Source organism: Lampetra planeri, chromosome 5 (genome assembly GCF_965212315.1).
Source record: "Lampetra planeri chromosome 5, kcLamPlan1.2.h2, whole genome shotgun sequence".
Lineage (NCBI taxonomy): Eukaryota > Metazoa > Chordata > Hyperoartia > Petromyzontiformes > Petromyzontidae > Lampetra > Lampetra planeri.
In genome coordinates, this window is record NC_136111.1 from 23,455,577 (window position 1) to 23,474,418 (window position 18,842).

At 49.7% G+C, this 18,842-nt stretch overlaps 1 protein-coding gene across 3 annotated transcripts in view; it reads right to left on the reverse strand.

Annotated features, from left to right (window-relative positions):
• The window catches only part of LOC144719176 (netrin-1-like), a 102,143-nt gene that overhangs the window by 31,576 nt on the left and 51,725 nt on the right, over window positions 1-18,842 (reverse strand). For all 3 annotated transcript variants that reach the window (XM_078595053.1, XM_078595054.1, XM_078595055.1), the window contains 3 exons: window positions 17,291-17,479; window positions 4,064-4,213; window positions 2,029-2,079 (listed from right to left, as the gene is read on the reverse strand). In XM_078595053.1, the coding sequence (XP_078451179.1) occupies window positions 2,029-2,079; window positions 4,064-4,213; window positions 17,291-17,479 (390 nt within the window). The remainder of the gene's footprint in view (window positions 1-2,028; window positions 2,080-4,063; window positions 4,214-17,290; window positions 17,480-18,842) is intronic.

Below are 18,842 nucleotides of genomic sequence, written 5' to 3' on the forward strand. Positions count from 1 at the left end.
TCACCACCCTGATCAGTACAGTTTTGGTGAAGAGACCACAACGGGTTCGGATACTGCTCGCCACTGAGCATCGGCCAGCAATCGAACTCAGGTCGCCGGGGTCATATCGCGGTGAGCTAACCGCTGTGCCACCGCTCCACTCTACCCACCCCGAACAGAGATATTATCGGTATTTTAATGACATGATGGCACGGTGTGGTTTGCGGTGTCTGAAATAAGATGTAATAGATCGAAATCGAGAGCTAATTTAAAGAAAAACAAGAGGCAGCAGCAGGAGGAAGGGTGTGCAGGGTGGGGGGTAATCGGGTGAGGGGGGGGAAGACCACGATGCCTGGACCCACTGCAGCACCTCCTGCTGAAGTTAGCGTACGCACATTAAGTAATAAACTTCCAAAAACTTTTTTGGATCGCGTAAATATATAAATGTGTCGTTAAAACCCACCACCACCCGACACAGCTAACTAGTAAGGATTGTCACGTAAACAGAACGTGGCCAATTTGTTACTAGTACAGCACACCGGTGTGTTGGAGAGCCAAGCCACAACATATACAATCTGTACGACGTTTCGCCAGTAATTACAACTAGCCTCATCAGGCAACAGCCAGATTAGTAACGAATTGGCATGTTCTGTTTACGTGACAAACCTGACTAATTGGCTGTGTCGGATGGTGGCGGGTTTAACGACACATTTATATATTTATACGATCTAACCCAAAAAAAACCTGTATTATAGATGTTATTGGTCGCGAAAGCCTGCTACGTGTTAAACTAAGCAATAAACGACCGCTATTGGATCTGTTTGCTTCGTAGCATTTCATACCCCAAACAGGCATAGGCATTGTTCTCTATTTAGTCAAATTGCCCACCGACCATCATCCATATAGAGACACACTGGCCGATTAGCATGGTTGGTCATGTACGGTGCGAAAGAAGTTCAACATACATACGTTCGAACGTTGTGATTACAGCATTTACGAAGACATTACCGGAAAGCTTATCTGGCCTCTTAACTCCACGTTTAAACCGTTCCCATTTCGGACGTGCCCTGACATTCCTGCGCTCTGTCCCAAGGGCCAACGTGCAAATTGTCCTCTGCACATGGAGGCTCCTCGCAAGCGGAACAACGCTGCGTCGCTCTCGTGCTCACAACGTCAGAACACGCTGCTTGGACAGCTCTTACCGAACCCTGCGTTAGGCCCCATCCTTTGGAGTTTTTGTTTTCTCATCAAAGTGATTCCCTCCTCAGATGAATATTGAGTCGGTTCTCATCTGCCACTTAAGAGCTCTGAGCCACTTTCCTTTGGCGGGCATCTTTCTAGCACAACCACTGTTGACTTCTCCACAAAGTGGTGCTAATTGCATCGACCCCAGAGGGATGATTCCCCACGGTGTGGGTTGTGAACTGGACGCGGGCCGCCCCTTGCGCGTTAGAACGAAGCTGCTATGGCCGATGCGCAGCCTTGGTCCAGGTGGCTCGCGATTTTATCCAACGGCTGTTACCGGTGGGGGCCAAGGGTGCCCACCGCTCCTGATGCACCCCTGATGTTGATTGCAAAACGATGCCGGCTCTTTGGGTACATAGCCTGGGAGTGCGCCGCGTGTACGCAGTGTACCATACACTCAACAATACTCATTCACGGGCCAGTTCAATCCCTGGTTTGGGTGGGGGAGGGGGTTGAATCAGCCCATTGTCCCTCTGGAGCCAATAGAACGAGCACCACTTTGCGGGCAAGATGAACAGTGGCTGTCCTATGGCGGTGGAGGAATCAACGAGTGAAGTTCATGGGAACGGTAACCGTGGTCGTCGCAATAGAAGAGTGATAAGAAGACGACTGACCACCGTTGCAGTGATTCCAAAAGTTCTGTATCATTAATCACCCTGACTGCTTTACATCAAGAGCAATGGGATAGGAACAGGGCGCTGCACACCAGGTGGGCAGCAGTGTCCCCACTTCGTTTGTCCATGTCTGGTGTCAGTTGCCGTGCGTTGGTGTGAGGGCCACTGGTAGTGCCCCTGTTGCGCTCACCTGTGGAGTCGATGCTGACCGTGGGACTCGTGGGCGGAACCACGGGGATCTCTGCAGCAGAGAGACGCACGCAGACGTGAGCGTCAGCACCGTGGCCATGAGCGCCGGGTTGCCGTCCGCTGGCCCAGGCGATGTTCACACATCAAGGGGCCAGCGATGTCTACTTCACTAAACACTCGTCCTCACCGTGCAAAAACGACAACTGTCTGGTGAAATACATTGACACACGAGTTTTTTTGCTTAAATATTTGTACATATTTGATCACAAAAGTCCATTAACCAAAGGCAATGAGGAATAGTATTTCCTGTACTTTAAGTAAGAATACACAAATATTAATTTCCATGCCGGATTACGGTCTCCCAGTCATGGGGGTTGTTTGGCTATACTTCACCACGCTGGCCAATACTGGCACATCCCTCGGTTTCGTAGCGCAACGCACGAACTGATGTGCCACTGTTCCACCCTGGAATGCATGAAGCATCCCAGTTATGAACCATCACCTCCAGCACTGCACAGCGCAGACACAACCCAGCAGATCGTCTCGGTGGGAAGGTCAGCACGGACGGGCCGGATGTCCACCACACAGCGGATTACTCCACAGCGCGTCCACACGCCCCAGCTGAGGCTCATGCCACGGTGACCCAGCGCTGCGGTGTTGCGGCTCAGGTGAGATCGTGGGGCTTGGGAATTGTTTACATTGATCCACTCATTGCTGATTGCACAACATCCCACCGTCATTTAGAATGAACCACCTGTAATTTAGTCTTTTCATGAAAGCGATAACGTGTCCCATTACTACCCCATCTATGTTGAACTTCTTTCGCACCGAACGTATCGGAGGTGTGAAGGCCTCGATGCATACTATACCCATGTGTGCGTTACAAACATTTGAGTCTTGCAATGAGTTTTGCAATTTGTACGAATGAGGTTACGTAATATAACAAAAATAACTATTATTATATGAAGTATGCCTTGGTTCAAGTGGTCCTCTGGCCTTGTACTTTAAAGCTGCTATTGTAACATAACGCATGAGTGATTTCAAGTAGTTTTTTTATTCCAAGAGCAAATAAGGAAAGAATTTAGAATTTTAAAAACCCCTATATACTGGGGCTTTGCACCATTGGGGATTAAAGAGAGATGTGGGTTTCTGTCTGTGAATGTCAATCCATGACAGATCTTGTTTTGCTTGGCACGCAAACAGATACTAAAGTCCTTTAATCAGCAGAAGAAGAAGAAGCGTCCTGCAGGACAAGCCGACGAAGTCAGCCTCAATAACTCCTGCATCCCCACGGGACTGGGAGGCTATTCTCCCACTAAAAGTCCAGATGAACGATGACCAGGGCGACCGTCCCGAGCACCGCTCACCGCTCACAGGACCTCCAATGTGGGACCCTCCAGAGACGCTAAGAATGTGACATCAGAATGAGACAGTGGGGTTCCGTTGTTATTATTGTACGATATGTATCTACATTATTCCCTGTGAGATTGAAGAACATAGCGGATGAGGTTTTGTATGAGTTTCTTGAAAAACTGGTGGAAACATCTTAAGTAATGAAACCTACCACTGTTGCTAAGAAATCGCTTTGTACCGTGATCTGGTACCGGTATTGCTGTGTTGACCTCTATTGCTGTATGCTGCACAGTTTTGATAATAGACCACGGCTGCATGAGAAACGTCTCCGAATTTAAATGCACTGTGCTAAGGACCCAGTGACCCGAGTTTGATTCCCGCTCACGGCCAACACCAGTGATGATTATCTGAACTGGTCCTGGGCCTAACCCTAGGCCGACTCAGCTTCAAATTAGTACCTTGTGCGATGTGTGAACATTGCCACTGGGGAGACAAAGGCGGCAGGGAGTGGTGCTGGCCACGCATCCCCTTCAAAAGGTGCTCACTAACAGCACTTACCCCAACAGTCTGTTAAGGCAATATGGGGGATCTTTGTCTCTTTATGTTTGTGCACGTGCATGTGTGCGCGCGTGTGCACGTGTGCGTTTGCGTGTGTGTTTGCGTGTGCGCGCGTGTGCACGTACTTATGCAGGGCGCGATGTGCGAGCGGCTCTGCTGGAAGCCCTTGGCACAGCGGTTGCACGTGTTCCCCGTGACGCCATCCTTGCAGGGGCACTGCCCCGTCGTCTGGTTGCACGTCTTGCCCGCCGCTCCAACCGGGTGGCAGTCACACGCTGCGCAACCCGCCGGCACGGGCGGGCACGGACAAACGTCCAAAGCGAACACAAACCAGACGCAAATTAAGCACAAACCAAACACAAGCGGGACACAAACCCAACGCTTCCGTGCCGGCGCTGCTCTCAGATACACGTGATTCGCAAACAGGGCTTCCCAGGTGGCCCAACGGTGGAGCGAGCGGTGGAGGGAGCTGTGGCCCAGCGGTCGAGCGAGCGTTGGAGCGAGCGGTGGAGCGAGCTGTGGAGCGAGCTGTGGAGCGAGCTGTGAAGCGAGCTGTGGCCCAGCGGTGGAGCGAGCGGTGGAGTGAGCTGTGGCCCAGCGGTGGAGCAAGCGGTGGAGCAAGCGGTGGCCCAACGGTGGAGCGAGCGGTGGAGCGAGCGGTGGAGCGAGCGGTGGAGCGAGCGGTAGAGTGAACAGTGGCCCAGCGGTGGAGCGAGCGGTGGAGCGAGCTGTGGAGTGAGTTGTGGCCCAGTGGTGGAGTGAGCTGTGGCCCAGTGGTGGAGCGAGCGGTGGAGCGAGCTGTGGCCCAGTGGTGGAGTGAGCTGTGGCCCAGCGGTGGAGCGAGCAGTGGAGTGAGCGGTGGAGCGAGCGGTGGAGCGAGCGGTGGAGCGAGCTGTGGCCCAGTGGTGGAGCGAGCGGTGGAGCGAGCGGTGGAGCGAGCAGCGGAGTGAGCGGTGGAGCCAGCAGTGGAGTGAGCGGTGGAGCGAGCAGTGGAGCGAGCGGTGGAGCGAGCAGTGGAGTGAGCGGTGGAGCGAGCAGTAGAGTGAGCTGTGGCCCAGCGGTGGAGCGAGTGGTGGAGTGAGCTGTGGCCCAGCGGTGGAGCAAGCGGTGGAGCAAGCGGTGGAGTGAGCAGTGGCCCAACGGTGGAGTGAGCGGTGGAGCGAGCGGTGGAGCGAGCGGTAAAGTGAACAGTGGCCCAGCGGTGGAGCGAGCGGTGGAGCGAGCTGTGGAGTGAGCTGTGGCCCAGTGGTGGAGTGAGCTGTGGCCCAGTGGTGGAGCGAGCAGTGGAGTGAGCGGTGGAGCGAGCGGTGGAGCGAGCTGTGGCCCAGTGTTGGAGCGAGCGGTGGAGCGAGCAGTGGAGTGAGCGGTGGAGCGAGCGGTGGAGCGAGCGGTGCAGCGAGCTGTGGCCCAGTGGTGGAGCGAGCGGTGGAGCGAGCGGTGGAGCGAGCAGTGGAGTGAGCAGTGGAGCGAGCAGTGGAGTGAGCGGTGGAGCGAGCAGTGGAGCGAGCGGTGGAGCGAGCAGTGGAGTGAGCGGTGGAGCGAGCAGTGGAGTGAGCTGTGGCCCAGCGGTGGAGCGAGCGGTGGAGCGAGCGGTAGAGGGAGCAGTGGCCCAGCGGTGGAGCAAGCGGGGGCCCAGTGATGGAGCGAGCAGTGGAGCGAGCGGTGGAGCTAGCCTCTCTCTCCACCTCTGATCTTATCAAGGCACATTTCAAATAGTTCAAACCACACTGGCTTGTGGCGTTTCACACATTCAACAGAAGGTTACATTTCATAAAATTACTGTTCAATGAGAGTGAACGCAATGTCTAAATCATGTTATTTATAGACACTGCAAAGTACAGATCGCCACGATTGACACGCACGCACACCACAATGTGAATTCTTAAAGCAGATTGAACCCATAAATGTGAAAGCAATGCTCGTGAATATGGCCTTGGACATCTAATCTGCTTACACAATTCCATGATTATTGAGTTACAGTCACAAAAACACATCTCAGGACCTAATGTGCGCATAAAGCACCTCAACACTCGCCAGCCAATGCGCTGAAGGGGACACATCGAATGAGTTACCACCTCAATTCATCGTTGTTTGCCGATTGAGGCATCGTGATTTAATCGCGTTGGCAACTCCCCATTTTTTTTCAAAAGCAACTTAGAAATAAAGCGGCTGCAGAGCGCATTACATAAAAAAAAATACAGTGTCCCTTCTCTCCCTTTCCCTCTCTCCATCTCCCTATCCGGGCTCGAGAGTGTGGCGTGAACGAGCGGCAGTCTGGAGACCGCTCCTCCGCATGACTAAAAGCACACGACTACAGCCCCATACAAAATGTAAAAGTTCAGCCGGTGGTGGTTGTAGATATAAGCAAAAGTTGTGGGTTATTTAATAAAGGGTACTTTGTGATTTTTATCGCCGAATTGCTGAGCTGAGCCGAGCTGAGCATTCTCATGATATGTTGCTCACTGCTCGAGGCCGCTAATCGGGAGCGAGGAAGGAGATCGCAGGCTCCACTCATTTACAGTTGAATATTTAAAAAAATCCCCTTGCCAAAATGAGTAATAGCCAAGAGTGCGAGTAACCAAAACCCTTCACAAGTAATCAGCGTATAAACTAACATGGTGCACGCATTTGTACGTGCATTTCACGCCATCTGCGTGTGAATAAAATCCAACAGATTCGAAAAGTCGCGATAATGGAAGCCACCTGCTTGCACTGCACAAGAATTACAACAAAATCAAAACAAGGGGGAATCCACGCAAACAAAGCCACTGCCAGCGTGCGCAACACTTTGGAGTAGAACGCCGCTCCGTCAAGCATGCATGGAGTGACGCAATCACAATCAATAGCCGTCCCCTTCCCGTAAACGACTCTCCACAGCCCTCGCGGAGTGCACAATGTCAGCAGCATTGATTCAATGCAAGCAAAACTCTGGAGTGGTTTCGACATACAGCGTCTCATCAGCAGAGCCAGGCTCGTCCAAACCAAATGCCGGTGAACTGCCAGATGCTAACAGGCAAGGATCCTCTTAAATAAAAAAGGGAATTGAAGATACAGATTAAATAAACGTCTAATTAAAAGCCTCATTCATACATTGGGATCGTGAATGTGGAAGGCCTTCCAAAGGGTCAGGAACTAAATCTGTGAGCGACCTGCCACCCAGCTGTGCTCCCCAGCGCTGCTTTTGGGCAGACGTGTTCGGAGTAGGGAAACAGAAAAATTAGTTTGGAAATAAAATATCAGGTTTTACAAAACTATTAATTGGGTGTAAATTTTAACAAATGTTTCACGACATTATTCAATTATACAGAGCAAGCCACCCAAACGTCTCTGGAACCAAATCCCGTTTGTTGAAAACAATCCGCAAGTGAATTCTGCCCTCTCTGCCTTCCCTCTGTCCACGGGGGATGCGAGCTGCTGGAACGCGCACCACAGATCTGGCGAGGAAAGTTGCCAGATCTGAAGGGTTTCCAGTGCCGGCCTCTCGACAGCCCTCTTGGACATCCTTCCATCAGATAATCCCTCAAATCCAGTGTGCTTAGCTCCCTCTGAGAACTCCTCAGAGCCACTCCCCCCCCCCACCGCTTCCCAGAGGCCTTGGCTACCCTGGCATGAGTCACGTCTACTGCAGAGACGCCTTCTCAAGACGTTTGCATCTGTTTTAGGCAGGCATCCTACTTATATATTATAGATAAGTAAATAAATAAATATTGTTTCCCCATCCAATTGCCATGAAAAGCCGACTTGTTGTGCACCTGTACAGATTAGCGTTGGGAATTTGAGTGGCGTACAGTGATTGGGTTATTACTGAAAATGTGAAACAAAACTATATAAAATGTGATCATAGTTTTATATCTTAGCTCAATATAAATTTGGTGTTCTCTTAAATGTATTTTGCTAGTTTAAATAATACAGGATGTTGTCTATTATATGCTAAAAGTGTGACGGAATATGTGGAGAGCTATCATCAGATCGCTGTGTCCGAAACAATGCGAGCAGAACGGAGGCAGACTGAGTGTGTGTGCTCGTGCAATCATTTCCAACAAAAATATTCATTGCAGATAGCGTCTCGCCAAAATTCGCACTCAATTAAATGTGTCCTTCTTAACAGCACACAATTCGAGTGACAACATAATTATTCAGGGGCACAGATTCATCATTACTTTTCTATCACTACTACCACGGTTACTGTTCCCATGAACTTCGCTCATTGATTTGTCCACCCATGTTCAGAACTCAGATTACCAGACACTGACTGTTTCATCTAATCCTGCACAATGCAGCTCACAACAGCCCACTCAGTCACCCACAAACCCACTCACTCACCCACTCATTAACTCACTCACCCAAAGACTCACCCATATACCAACACACTCATCCACCTCACTCACCCGCTCACCCACTCACCCCCTCACTCCCCACACTGCAGGTCACCTCACTTCTCTTTCTTCTTCTTCTTCCCACGCACCGCTCCACTCCTGAATTCCCTCCTCCCATCGTCTCTATTCCCAAGCTCGTACGATAATAATATTAACCTCGCTCAATTCAAGAAACACATTAACTCATCTATTAATTAACTTTCATCAGGCCATTGGTTGCTGGCCGCCTGACGTTTTGAGTCTTTGAGCGGCCTCTGTACTCAGCCAATCTGTTTAAAAAAATTAAGTTTCAATTCGTTTCCCACGCTATGCAATCAGCTGGCCTCTCTTAAGCATTTGGCACAAACTACTTGACCGTCAAGAAGAACAGAAATGGCTGCAGCTTTGTCCATTCTTTGCCAGCTCCCAAACTGTGGGTCACAAAAGCAGTCCTGGGGTTAAGTATAGCCTTGCAATGATCAGATGTCACATCTCAGGAAAGGGACATCAGGAGGTCAGAGGCCAGAAGAGCAGCAGCACATGGCTATGAGGTCACCAAGCAGGTGTCGGATCGGTGTTGGATTCTCGACCCAAAAAAATGATGTTTCCTGGAAACGGAGTAAGAAATAAATTAACAACGAAAAGATGTTGGCAGCACAAAGATACGATCATGCCTCATGTCAGATACGAGACTGGGAAGAGGATTAAGTTGAAATGCGTGAGAGTTGCGGAATGTATTTTTAAACGGCCCCTCGAAAAAAGTGTCTGCGTGCGTTTAGTGGCAAGCGATGCCGTTGAGAACATCTCGGAGATGTCCATGCGCACCATGCGAGGGGGAAGCACCGAGGGTTCTCGAGAGACGAGAGCAGCGCGTATCGCCCGTCGCCCCGTGCCCATACCGTGGCGCTCTCTCTCGTGGGGGGCCTGCACCGCGCTCGGGGTGCGAGGAACACGGAGCCCCTGCGGCCTGTAGAATAGCTCCACTCTCTGAGGCGTTTCGGTTTAAACCGCTGTGGCTGTTGTCAATTATTACCGTTCACATTTGTTTGTTTGTGATGTATTTATATTTCTGCTTCTCGACAATGCTACTTCATACTATTGTTAGCTGCATTTGTGAAGTCAAAATGAGTAAATAGCTAGAACGTTCTCTCTAGCGGAACGTCCTTTCTGATTGGCCACCAGTTCTCTCTCATTTACCACCCCTGTACCAAATCTATTCAATCATCCACGTATTCTTGCTCCTCCTGCCTACTCTCCCATGAGAATGACCCATTGCAATGTAGGCTGAGACTGGTCCAGAGTTTGGCTTGATATAAACCGTGCTGCTGGAAAAAAATGCACTCCCAGAAGGCCGTTTGGCTGATGGGATGTGTGAAAAATATTTCAAACTGTATGGAGAGACAAATATGGGGAGACGTATTGTCTACATATATATTTTAATTACCATTTTTTATGCATTTTACCATTCTGAAAGGTATATGGGAAACTCTTATACAATGTACTCTTGAATGCAAAAAATACAATGACTTAAGGAAAAACTAAGAATCCAAAACGGCCATGATCACTGTTTGTTGCTGGCCGCTTGGTGCTTCGAGGCGACGCCACTCCTCCTGCCACGTGGGGCCCCGCCACGCCTTGCATGATGCAAGCACTCACTCCTTTAGTTTTACACGCAAGGCTTTCATATTTTTTTTTTACCCCGAGATATCTGCTTTGTACACATATTCTCTATAATTATAATCCCCCTTTTTTATATCCACCCTTCTACGGTGTCATTGATTTCTATCCAGCGAGCCTAATGTTTCCGAAAGGGAGACTTCTCGCACCACGCGCCGCATTAGATGTGGATTTGCGCCGACCTTGCACTCTCTGGCAACGACTAGGGCCCAGGCGAGTGGCTACAAGCGGCCCGCAGCACGGGCCCCACACAAAGGAGGAGATCGCTACTCAGCCCCAGTGACCCCGAGCAAACCTCGGGGTCACTGCAGAAGGGAGACCGCCCGCCCGCCTGCCCACCAAGGCGATAGAACGGCGGTGGCTATCGAATGGCCAAAGAACCCAGACGTCAATTGAGAACTTTTGTTACCGTTCCAAAAATCAGTCACCTCTCCCGGCAACACGCCGTGCAAAAGAAGAAGACGAAGGCTAAACTGCTCCTCCTGACGCACTCATCTGGCTCAACCATCTCGATATAAAATCGAAGACGTCGCTCTACATCAACATCACCCGCATGATTAAGACTAAGCCCTAGCAAGGCCTGGGGGCAGCTGGTGCAGCACGAGGTGCCAGCTGGCAGGGTGGGCTCTCCTTTACTTATGAAACAAAACGGTGGTGGGGGAGGGATATAAAAACAATAGGAAGATTAAAAGTGTTTTTTTTTACTTTAAGAAAAGCTCTTGGGTAGACTTTTCTCTGGCTGGCTGATGTTGGAAGAGACTGGGATTGCACTGGCAAGTCCTTGCCAGGTTCAGTCGGGCGCTGAGTAACCACTGGCTTGCACTCTGTGTTTGTGCGCGGCCCGAAGGAAATTAAATGTGAGGTCCCTTCCACACGTGGCTGCGTGCGCGCACTGTGCGTACGTGTGTCTACGTGCACTGTGTGTGTACGTGGTGGTGTGTGTGGGGCGGGAAAGTGTTTATCTGTTCAAGAGCACTCATACGCGTCCCCTTGTGAATCCGCCCAGCGGTATCTGGTCCGTGTTTCCAATGTTACATTCAGGAGTAATAATGATCCTAGTTTATCACCGAGGAAGCGTCTCGTATTCTCTCCATCTTTACGCAAACCATGCTCACCGATGCAGTCAACAATGTTAATACAGGGATGGACGTGTGTTCCATTGCTGTTGTCAACTTAAAATTGTTCATGTGTCAACTTTATTAAGTTGTTCAGGCTTTATCGGGGCACCACAGTGTAAATGTATCTATTTTATTATAAAATTAGTCAATCTTTCTGCCCAACACTATTGTTCTGGCCCTGATTTCTCTATTCGCTTCCTTCTCACTTTTCATGTTGTGGCTTTTTATCATCTCGGCGACCAAAGTCACTGTTGCAAATTAGACTGTCCTCTTGCGTTCTCACCCGAAACATCAAAATGCGACGTAAGCTTCTGCGATACGTTTTGTACACTGTATTTATAATGTAGTGTTCGGGCTCCGTGTAGGGCCTACGTCGTCAGGTAGTTTGCTTTGCATAGATGTGGGAGTTTGAGCAGAGCAATCGAAACGCCGAGCCTTTATTCATTAATACGCAGGTGCGCCGCCGTGAGAAAGGAAAAGTTTCAAAGGGCAATGCGTGAAGTAGCTAGGCCTCTTGATCCGGAGGAAGAGGGGGGGGGCTTTCTGCAGTAGCAGCGAACGAATATCCAGCGTGAGACAGGCGATGTGTGGGAGGTAAATGTTTGTTTTGTTTCTTTAACATGCGAACGCAAACACCGTAAATCACGGGCCGCGTTACGACACGCCGTAGCCATCGGCAGATGGCCACAGTTTTGACACGAAATGCCGTTGGGGCCGCAAGGAGCCGTTGGGCGTTGCGTGAACGCGACGCATCGGGTGTTGGTGCGTCTCAGCCTCCGGGATTGAGCTGCGCGGCGCGGTGATGTCAAGCGGAGCCGCGGCCGAACGACGCGGATGAAACGGTTGGTTTACAGAATTCACCGGGGCGAGGAATTCCGTCACAGAACACCCCCCCCCTCCCTCCCACAGGTGAGAGGAGGATGAACCAGGCCGTGCTGGGTGTCTGATCCGTGCCAGAGAGGGCATGGTGGCATGAATGGGTTGACTCTCTTTTCTGTGCGGGCCCAGTTTGTGTGTCCACAGTCAAATGCCCCCCCACCCACCCTCGTTCTTTACGAACAAAGCGTGGGCAAAGTGCATACCTCTTCCGCATGTTTAGATAACAACATAAATAAGTGGACAATATGCCTCCTTCCAATATCTATGTGGATGGAAAAAAAGTATTTTTCAAGTGGAGGGACAGATACATGAATGAGGTTCATTTTCTGATTGTTTACTTTGTTACTTTTGTTCCCCACAACGACACAAATCATTATTTCACATTAAAGTTGTTGAGCAATAATTTTGCCACATTAAGTCAGACAAAGCATGGAGGCTCATGCCTGGTTTGACGGCTCGCGTAGAGATTGGGGAAAATCTCAAATCTTCTGGGTGACGAGTTAGGAAATAGCAGTGCGGCGAGTGTGTTGATAAACCCATCTGTGCAGACCTTACAGTTGTACCTCGTCATATGGATATTCTCCATACATCCGAGCTTCTTTCCCCAATGCAAACACTTCTTACAAAAACTGCCCAGATATCCCAACGCAGGGCCTTGCCCACGAGTCTTGAAGCCGAGTGAGGAGTTTCTCAACAGATATATTCTAACATTGCACATGATGGCGGCAGTATGTTCAGGAGGGAAATGTCACGGTCGATGCCTGCTGGCCATGAGAGGGCTTCAGCAGACAGAGTTCGTGTAGTATTGCTCTTCCTCCTCCGTTCAAGGAACACAAACCACAGTGGCTTCACTCTATGGTCCATAGCTTGGGTTGCATGGCTACGATCGCACTACAACTATGGCTTGTGTCTTTAATTTTATACTCATGAAGAAGCTCTGCACATTGGCCTTTTTATGTTCTGATGCTGTTGATGGTTACACCAGTGAAATATTTACATGGCTTCGAAAGTTGACTTCAAGCTTTCGTGACTGCAGGAATTCATATTATTTGGGTCTTTCTTTTGCCTCAGCAGCTCTCTCGTTATATTTTTTCACCTGATGTCGATTGCTTGTGTTGCGATCAAAACGTCGTGATAATTTCATTATTTTTCTATCTACGTGGCTTGACCGAAAGACCCAAAGAATATGGCTTCTAAAGCTTAATAAGTTCTATTTACAAGCTTTATTATTAATGACCCACGTACTTATACAATAAAAGTGCATTACTAATCCATAAAATACAGAATAAGTGCCTCGTTATAACAGGGACAGTCACGACTGTGGCAGAGGGGAGGTAAATCCCCCAAAGGAGTCATTTATTTCCTGCTCTTTCAAAAATCCAATGCGTTCTCAAAACGAGAAATAAAAAAAACGTTTCCGTTCACTCGAGGCCAAACATCACTTTGCCGTGCGTCGACTCATTTTTTTTATCCTTTCCGTGCAACCCCCCCCTCCCTCCCCCTCAACATTGCACGCGTGGGATTGCTCCTCTTGGAAATTGTAAAAAAAAAACTTCACTTTTAATTTAGGCTGTAATCCTTCAAATGGGCCTGTTTATATTGCTTTCCATCTGAATGGCCCAAGCGTTGCCATTGTTGGCCACACAAATCGAGCGCGGGACAAAAGCTTTTCTTTTGCCACTTTCTTTCTTCTCCGAAGAGCATTCCGCCCTCACGCACAACGGTGCGCCGCCCCCTCTCGCCGCTAATCGAGATGAATTTGTTAGCAGCGGGTACTCGATCACCCCCCACGGACACCTCTTCAAGTCAGCAGAGGTCAAACGTGAGCCTCGTTGGACACCGGTGACATGGATTTCTCATCGATCTTCCTCTCAAACCCCAGGAAGTAACAGATTCCTAAGACAATTAAACAATACAGAGCCTTTATATGGAGGGAGAGACATGGGAAGGAGGCGTGTTTTCGACTCTTTAACTCTGATGTGCATCATTCGCCATACTTTTGATAATGGTTTTACCCAAAATATGCATTTTTTCTGAGACATAAATGACAAGAGTGATTGTGCGGTTGATGTTTATGTTGGTTTGCGCTGTCCGTGCAGGCGTCCATGTGCACGAGTGGAAGCTCCTCCACCCGCTCTATGCACGCAGAGCCAAATTCGGTTTCTTGAGCACGAGACTCAAAGTGATCTCCGTCTCCATCGGGCATCGAGGCGCTGCTCATTTCTCGTTTACAGCCTTGAACCAGTGACGATAATTCCACATTCCTATGGTGGGGGAGAGTCTATCCATCGGACCACCACTGTTGCTCTTCCCCACCGAGTGGTGCTCATCTCACCGACATTAGAGGGAGGGATGATGGGCCGAGTTAACCCACTTAACTCCAATCGCGAGCCACTCTCTCGAGCTTTGGGCCACGTGGCCGATGAAGTTTAGTCTGTGATCAGAACTCGGTTCTCCGTTTCAGAGGTAGCCACGGTGGCTGCCCCTCCACGCAGACTCTTGTTTTCTCCCACAGCAACTCTCGTACGGCTGCCACGGTAACTCTCGTTCGGCTGCCATGGCGACTCTCGTTCAGTTCCCATAGCGACTCGTTTGGCTGGCACGGTGACTTTCATTCCGTTCCCACGGCGACTCTCATTCCGTTCCCATGGTGACTCGTTCGGCTCCCACAGTGACTCTCGCTCGGCTGCCACGGCGACTCTCATTCCGTTCCCACGGCGACTCTCGTTCAGTTCCCATGGCGACTCTAGCTCGCTGCCACGGCGACTCTCGCTCGGCTCCCTCCCATTGGCTTCGGCGGCCTTGGTTCCGAGTAGCTCACCGTGACCACAATGCACTTGGCGCCCGGCCGTGCCCCACGCTGCGAGTGCCGCTAATTAGTCCCCTGCTCGTCGCTTGGCTCACGGTCCTGGCTTTGGTCGCGCTGCCCTGAAGATGTGTACCAATGCTAATGTTTCCCCGAATACAAGTTGAGCAACATTTAATTATTCACATTATGCCTTGGAACCAACGATGGTATCGTGTTGCAGGAAATCTCACTTGAAATTAATAAAATATATAAAGTTGACAATACCCCTCCTTCCCAAATGTGTCTCTCCATATACAAGTACTGTAACATAATCATTGCGCTCCTTGTACTTTTTGTAAGTAAGAAAACAACGTTGTTGCTGCATATTCTCCGTAGGGATGCCAATGACGATGTTGTGCTGTGAGTTATGTATTTTTATGTCAGACTAGGTCCCAATAAGCAATACGTTTCATGCGGTACAATAATCCTGGCAAGCCACACCAAACGTTAACCACACATTAAGTCACGTTGGCTCATTAAAGGGGCATTGGCTTTCACAGCTAGACCATCGCTAGAGCCTCCACGAGTGTTGAAACGTGTACCAGCAATCTCCTCCCCACAGCTCGTGACTAAACATGCACGCACGGAGGCCGTCCACGGCAAATTAAGATGGAGAGAAAAATAAATTAAAGCTATTCGAAACAAACTACACTAGTGTCAATGATATATAGAAAAATATATAGAGTGGTAGATGTTTGTGCTTAAGCTGTCACAATATACATTATAACCTAAACATGGGGAGCAAGGGAGCGGCCCGTGTTATCCTGACGCTATGCTGAAGAGTGAAAACTCCCATTCATTAATTTAAAAAAGAAACACATTAATTTATAGTCAGCCTCACAGACGGCTGAATAGGAGGAATTGTATTACAAGTTGCTATTGCTCTTTGAGCTTAGGAGACGCGCACTCAAGACGGAGTCTCTGCGCAGAGTGGACTCTCTTTTCCGACGAGGAGTGCTTCAGTCTTGGCAGCGACTAGCCGGAGGGAGTTTGAAGGAATCTGAGGTGGGAGCGCGTCCAGGCAGGATGCGGGAGTGGGCTCTGAGGTGGTCGTGCCCGTGGCACTAGTGGTGAGCGAAGGCTGCTGTCATCAGCAGAGACGTTTTGGCGATATAAATGATATCGTGTATTAAACTAATGTTGTTGCAACAAGACTGATGGGGGGGGAGGAGGGGGCGTTATATTTCCAAATGAACAAATTAATTACAAAAATACTACATAATTGGGAAGAGCAGTGGCGCAGTGGTTAGAACACTGCTATCTGAGTTTCGACACCTGAGTTTGATTCCCAGCTGCAGGTGACATCCAGGATGAATGAGATGTATGTATGTTGACCTTCTTTCGTACCGTAGATAGCCAACCGTGCCAATCGGAAGTGCCGGGGAAGGACTTGGATTCACCATGACAGGGCCGATACCTCGAGCCCAGGAGCCAGGAGCGCCACACAAAATCTACATTGCACCTCTTGAGGGGTCATTAAGGCAAGTAGGTCCACGTGAACGACAGCTCAACAGCCAGGTTGCTGAGCTACTCATAACAACAATCACTACATGTACCCAGGAAAGCCTCACTGAGACTGAAGACTTATGTTTCAGGAGGGTCCTGCCAGATTTGAGACGGTTGGCCAAGACCAATGACATTATGCGTGTGTGCTTTGTTGGCTATTGGAAGAAACCCCATGCAGAATAAACAAACTGTTCACAGAAGGACACCCGAGTCAGGAATCGAAGCCAGCACCTTCTGGAAGTGAGGGAGGGGCAACTGTCGCCACTGCACCACGCCGAGCGGCAGGGTGGCGCAGATTTCTAAACGTTACCTTTCAGTTTAACACGTAGCAGGCTTTCACGACCAATATCATAATAGAGTTTTTTTGGGTTAGATCGCATAAACCTTAAAAAAAACCTCGATTATGGGCGTTACCTTTCGTACGCGTCGGGTGAGTGAAGGCATTCTGGCCTCTGCAGGGACCCTCTCTTAGACATAGGTCCACGTGCACGCAACCACTCCACAGGACACCAAAGCAACTCGCCATGAACCGAACCATGAGGCGATAATCACGAGCATCAACCGCAGGCGACGAGGGAGGGATTCGGCGCTGGGTGTGGCGCTACTCACGCAGTCCCGGATTATCCCAGTAGCAAAAGTAGATACATGTGTATTAGCTACGGGCCCCGCACTATCAAGGGCCCCGCGCTAAATGCTTTCAAGCTATCAAATTCCGGTTCAGTGATTCTGCACTTGCTCTATTACTAGAGTACTATACTGCCTTCAACTTCCATGAACGACTGGGTGTTTAAGGTTAGCGATTTTCCGTATTATCTGTCTCTATGGCAAACGAAAAAATACAATTACTTTACTGTGCGAGTTAAAAATGTATGTGTTTTAATATTTAAGTGTTTTTTTTTTATTTAGGGCTCCTTTATAACATATGCTACATGCCCCGCACTAGCTTAATCCGGCACTGTTTAAACTCACGCTTGCAGGCCTTGCGGTCGCTGATGTGCTTGCCGAGGTCGCGGTAGAAGCCCTCCTTGCAGTAGTGGCAGTGCCGCCCGGCCGTGTTGTGCCGGCAGTTGAGGCAGATGCCGCCGCTCTTGCGGCCCGACAGCTTGTACAGCTCCATGTTGAAGCGGCACTTGCGTGCGTGCAGATTGCAGTTGCACGCTGCGGTGACACGATGGGGGGGGGGGGAGACATGATCAGCGCTGCTGCTGCGCGATGGGCAAGCGCGAACATCGTGGGTATCAGAATCAGAAGATGTATTTATACCGGAGGATTCCAATGTGCTGTAAAGCTCTCTGGTGTAAAAGCGGCACTCGCTGGGGCTCCCACAGCGGGAGACGCGCTGCGGCCGCTGGGTCACAAACGTGGCCTGGGCACGGACGGCTGCAGTGTGAAGTGGGTAATTATGGAAACGCAAAACATTCCCCAATAACACCGTGGCCTTACAAAGGTACACAACAAATAGCAGGTGACGTTTTGGGTAATGACCCTTCCCCATAATATGATCATGGGCAGCGTGTGAAGGCTAATGCCCCAAAACGTCGACTACGTCATAAAGTGGTTTCCTCTCAAGGTTGCGGTATTATTGACGAATGTGTTTGGGTTTTTTTTGTTACTTGTGCACGACTGCTAATGTGGCATCACCAAAAATTGTGTATAAATTATGGTTATATTTTTACAACGCGGACCGTGGACAAGCACAACTATTGTCAGGCAAGACAATCTACATCCGGTAGATGACAAAAAGGCAGGGACCATTCCGTTTCTCCGACTCCTAAACGTGTCGTGCGTGGCTCTCGACAGGGTCGAGGCCAAGTGGGAAGCGCTGAGATTCCCAACGAGCAGGGGAAGGGAGGAGCGGATGGGGAGGAGGAGGTCGACGCCACGGCAACAGCCAGGGGAGGAGCAGAGCGGCTCGACCACGACGGAAGGTCTCGCATCGACTCGTGTGCACCATGTCTGGAATCTCTAGGCCTAGTATCTGTAACTCATTAAGCACATAGACGTGTATTTGTTGATGTGTCACTGACAGCGAGCTGATTATTTTTTTGACGCGAGTAAAATCTTCACTGGTACTGGACAGCCCCATCATTCGTAAACCCGCACTGACCAGCGAGGGGAAGTATGGTCAAACAGCTGCTATGACCGACATGGCATGAGGAGGAATCTTTCATCTAGCATGAATTGACAAAGGCCTGTAAATGACTTCCATCATCATTATATTTTTACTGCTTCTGTATAATACAAAGGAATTGAGAGTGCCCATATACATATATATTATAAAACTGGGGAGTTTTTGTACAATATTATTACTTTTAGTAACATACTCTTAGTTAAGCACGTGATGCACGGTCCCATAGAGATTTTAATGTTGTTGCTTCTGACCACGTTTACCGTTGTTGTTGCCATTATAAGCGACGTTCAACATCGCCGACAATCGGCTGCCTTTGTGGCGAGCGTTGCGCCGCGGCAGCGCTCGCTCGCTCCGCGGGGCCGCGTGCGCGAGGACTTTCAAGGAGCTCGT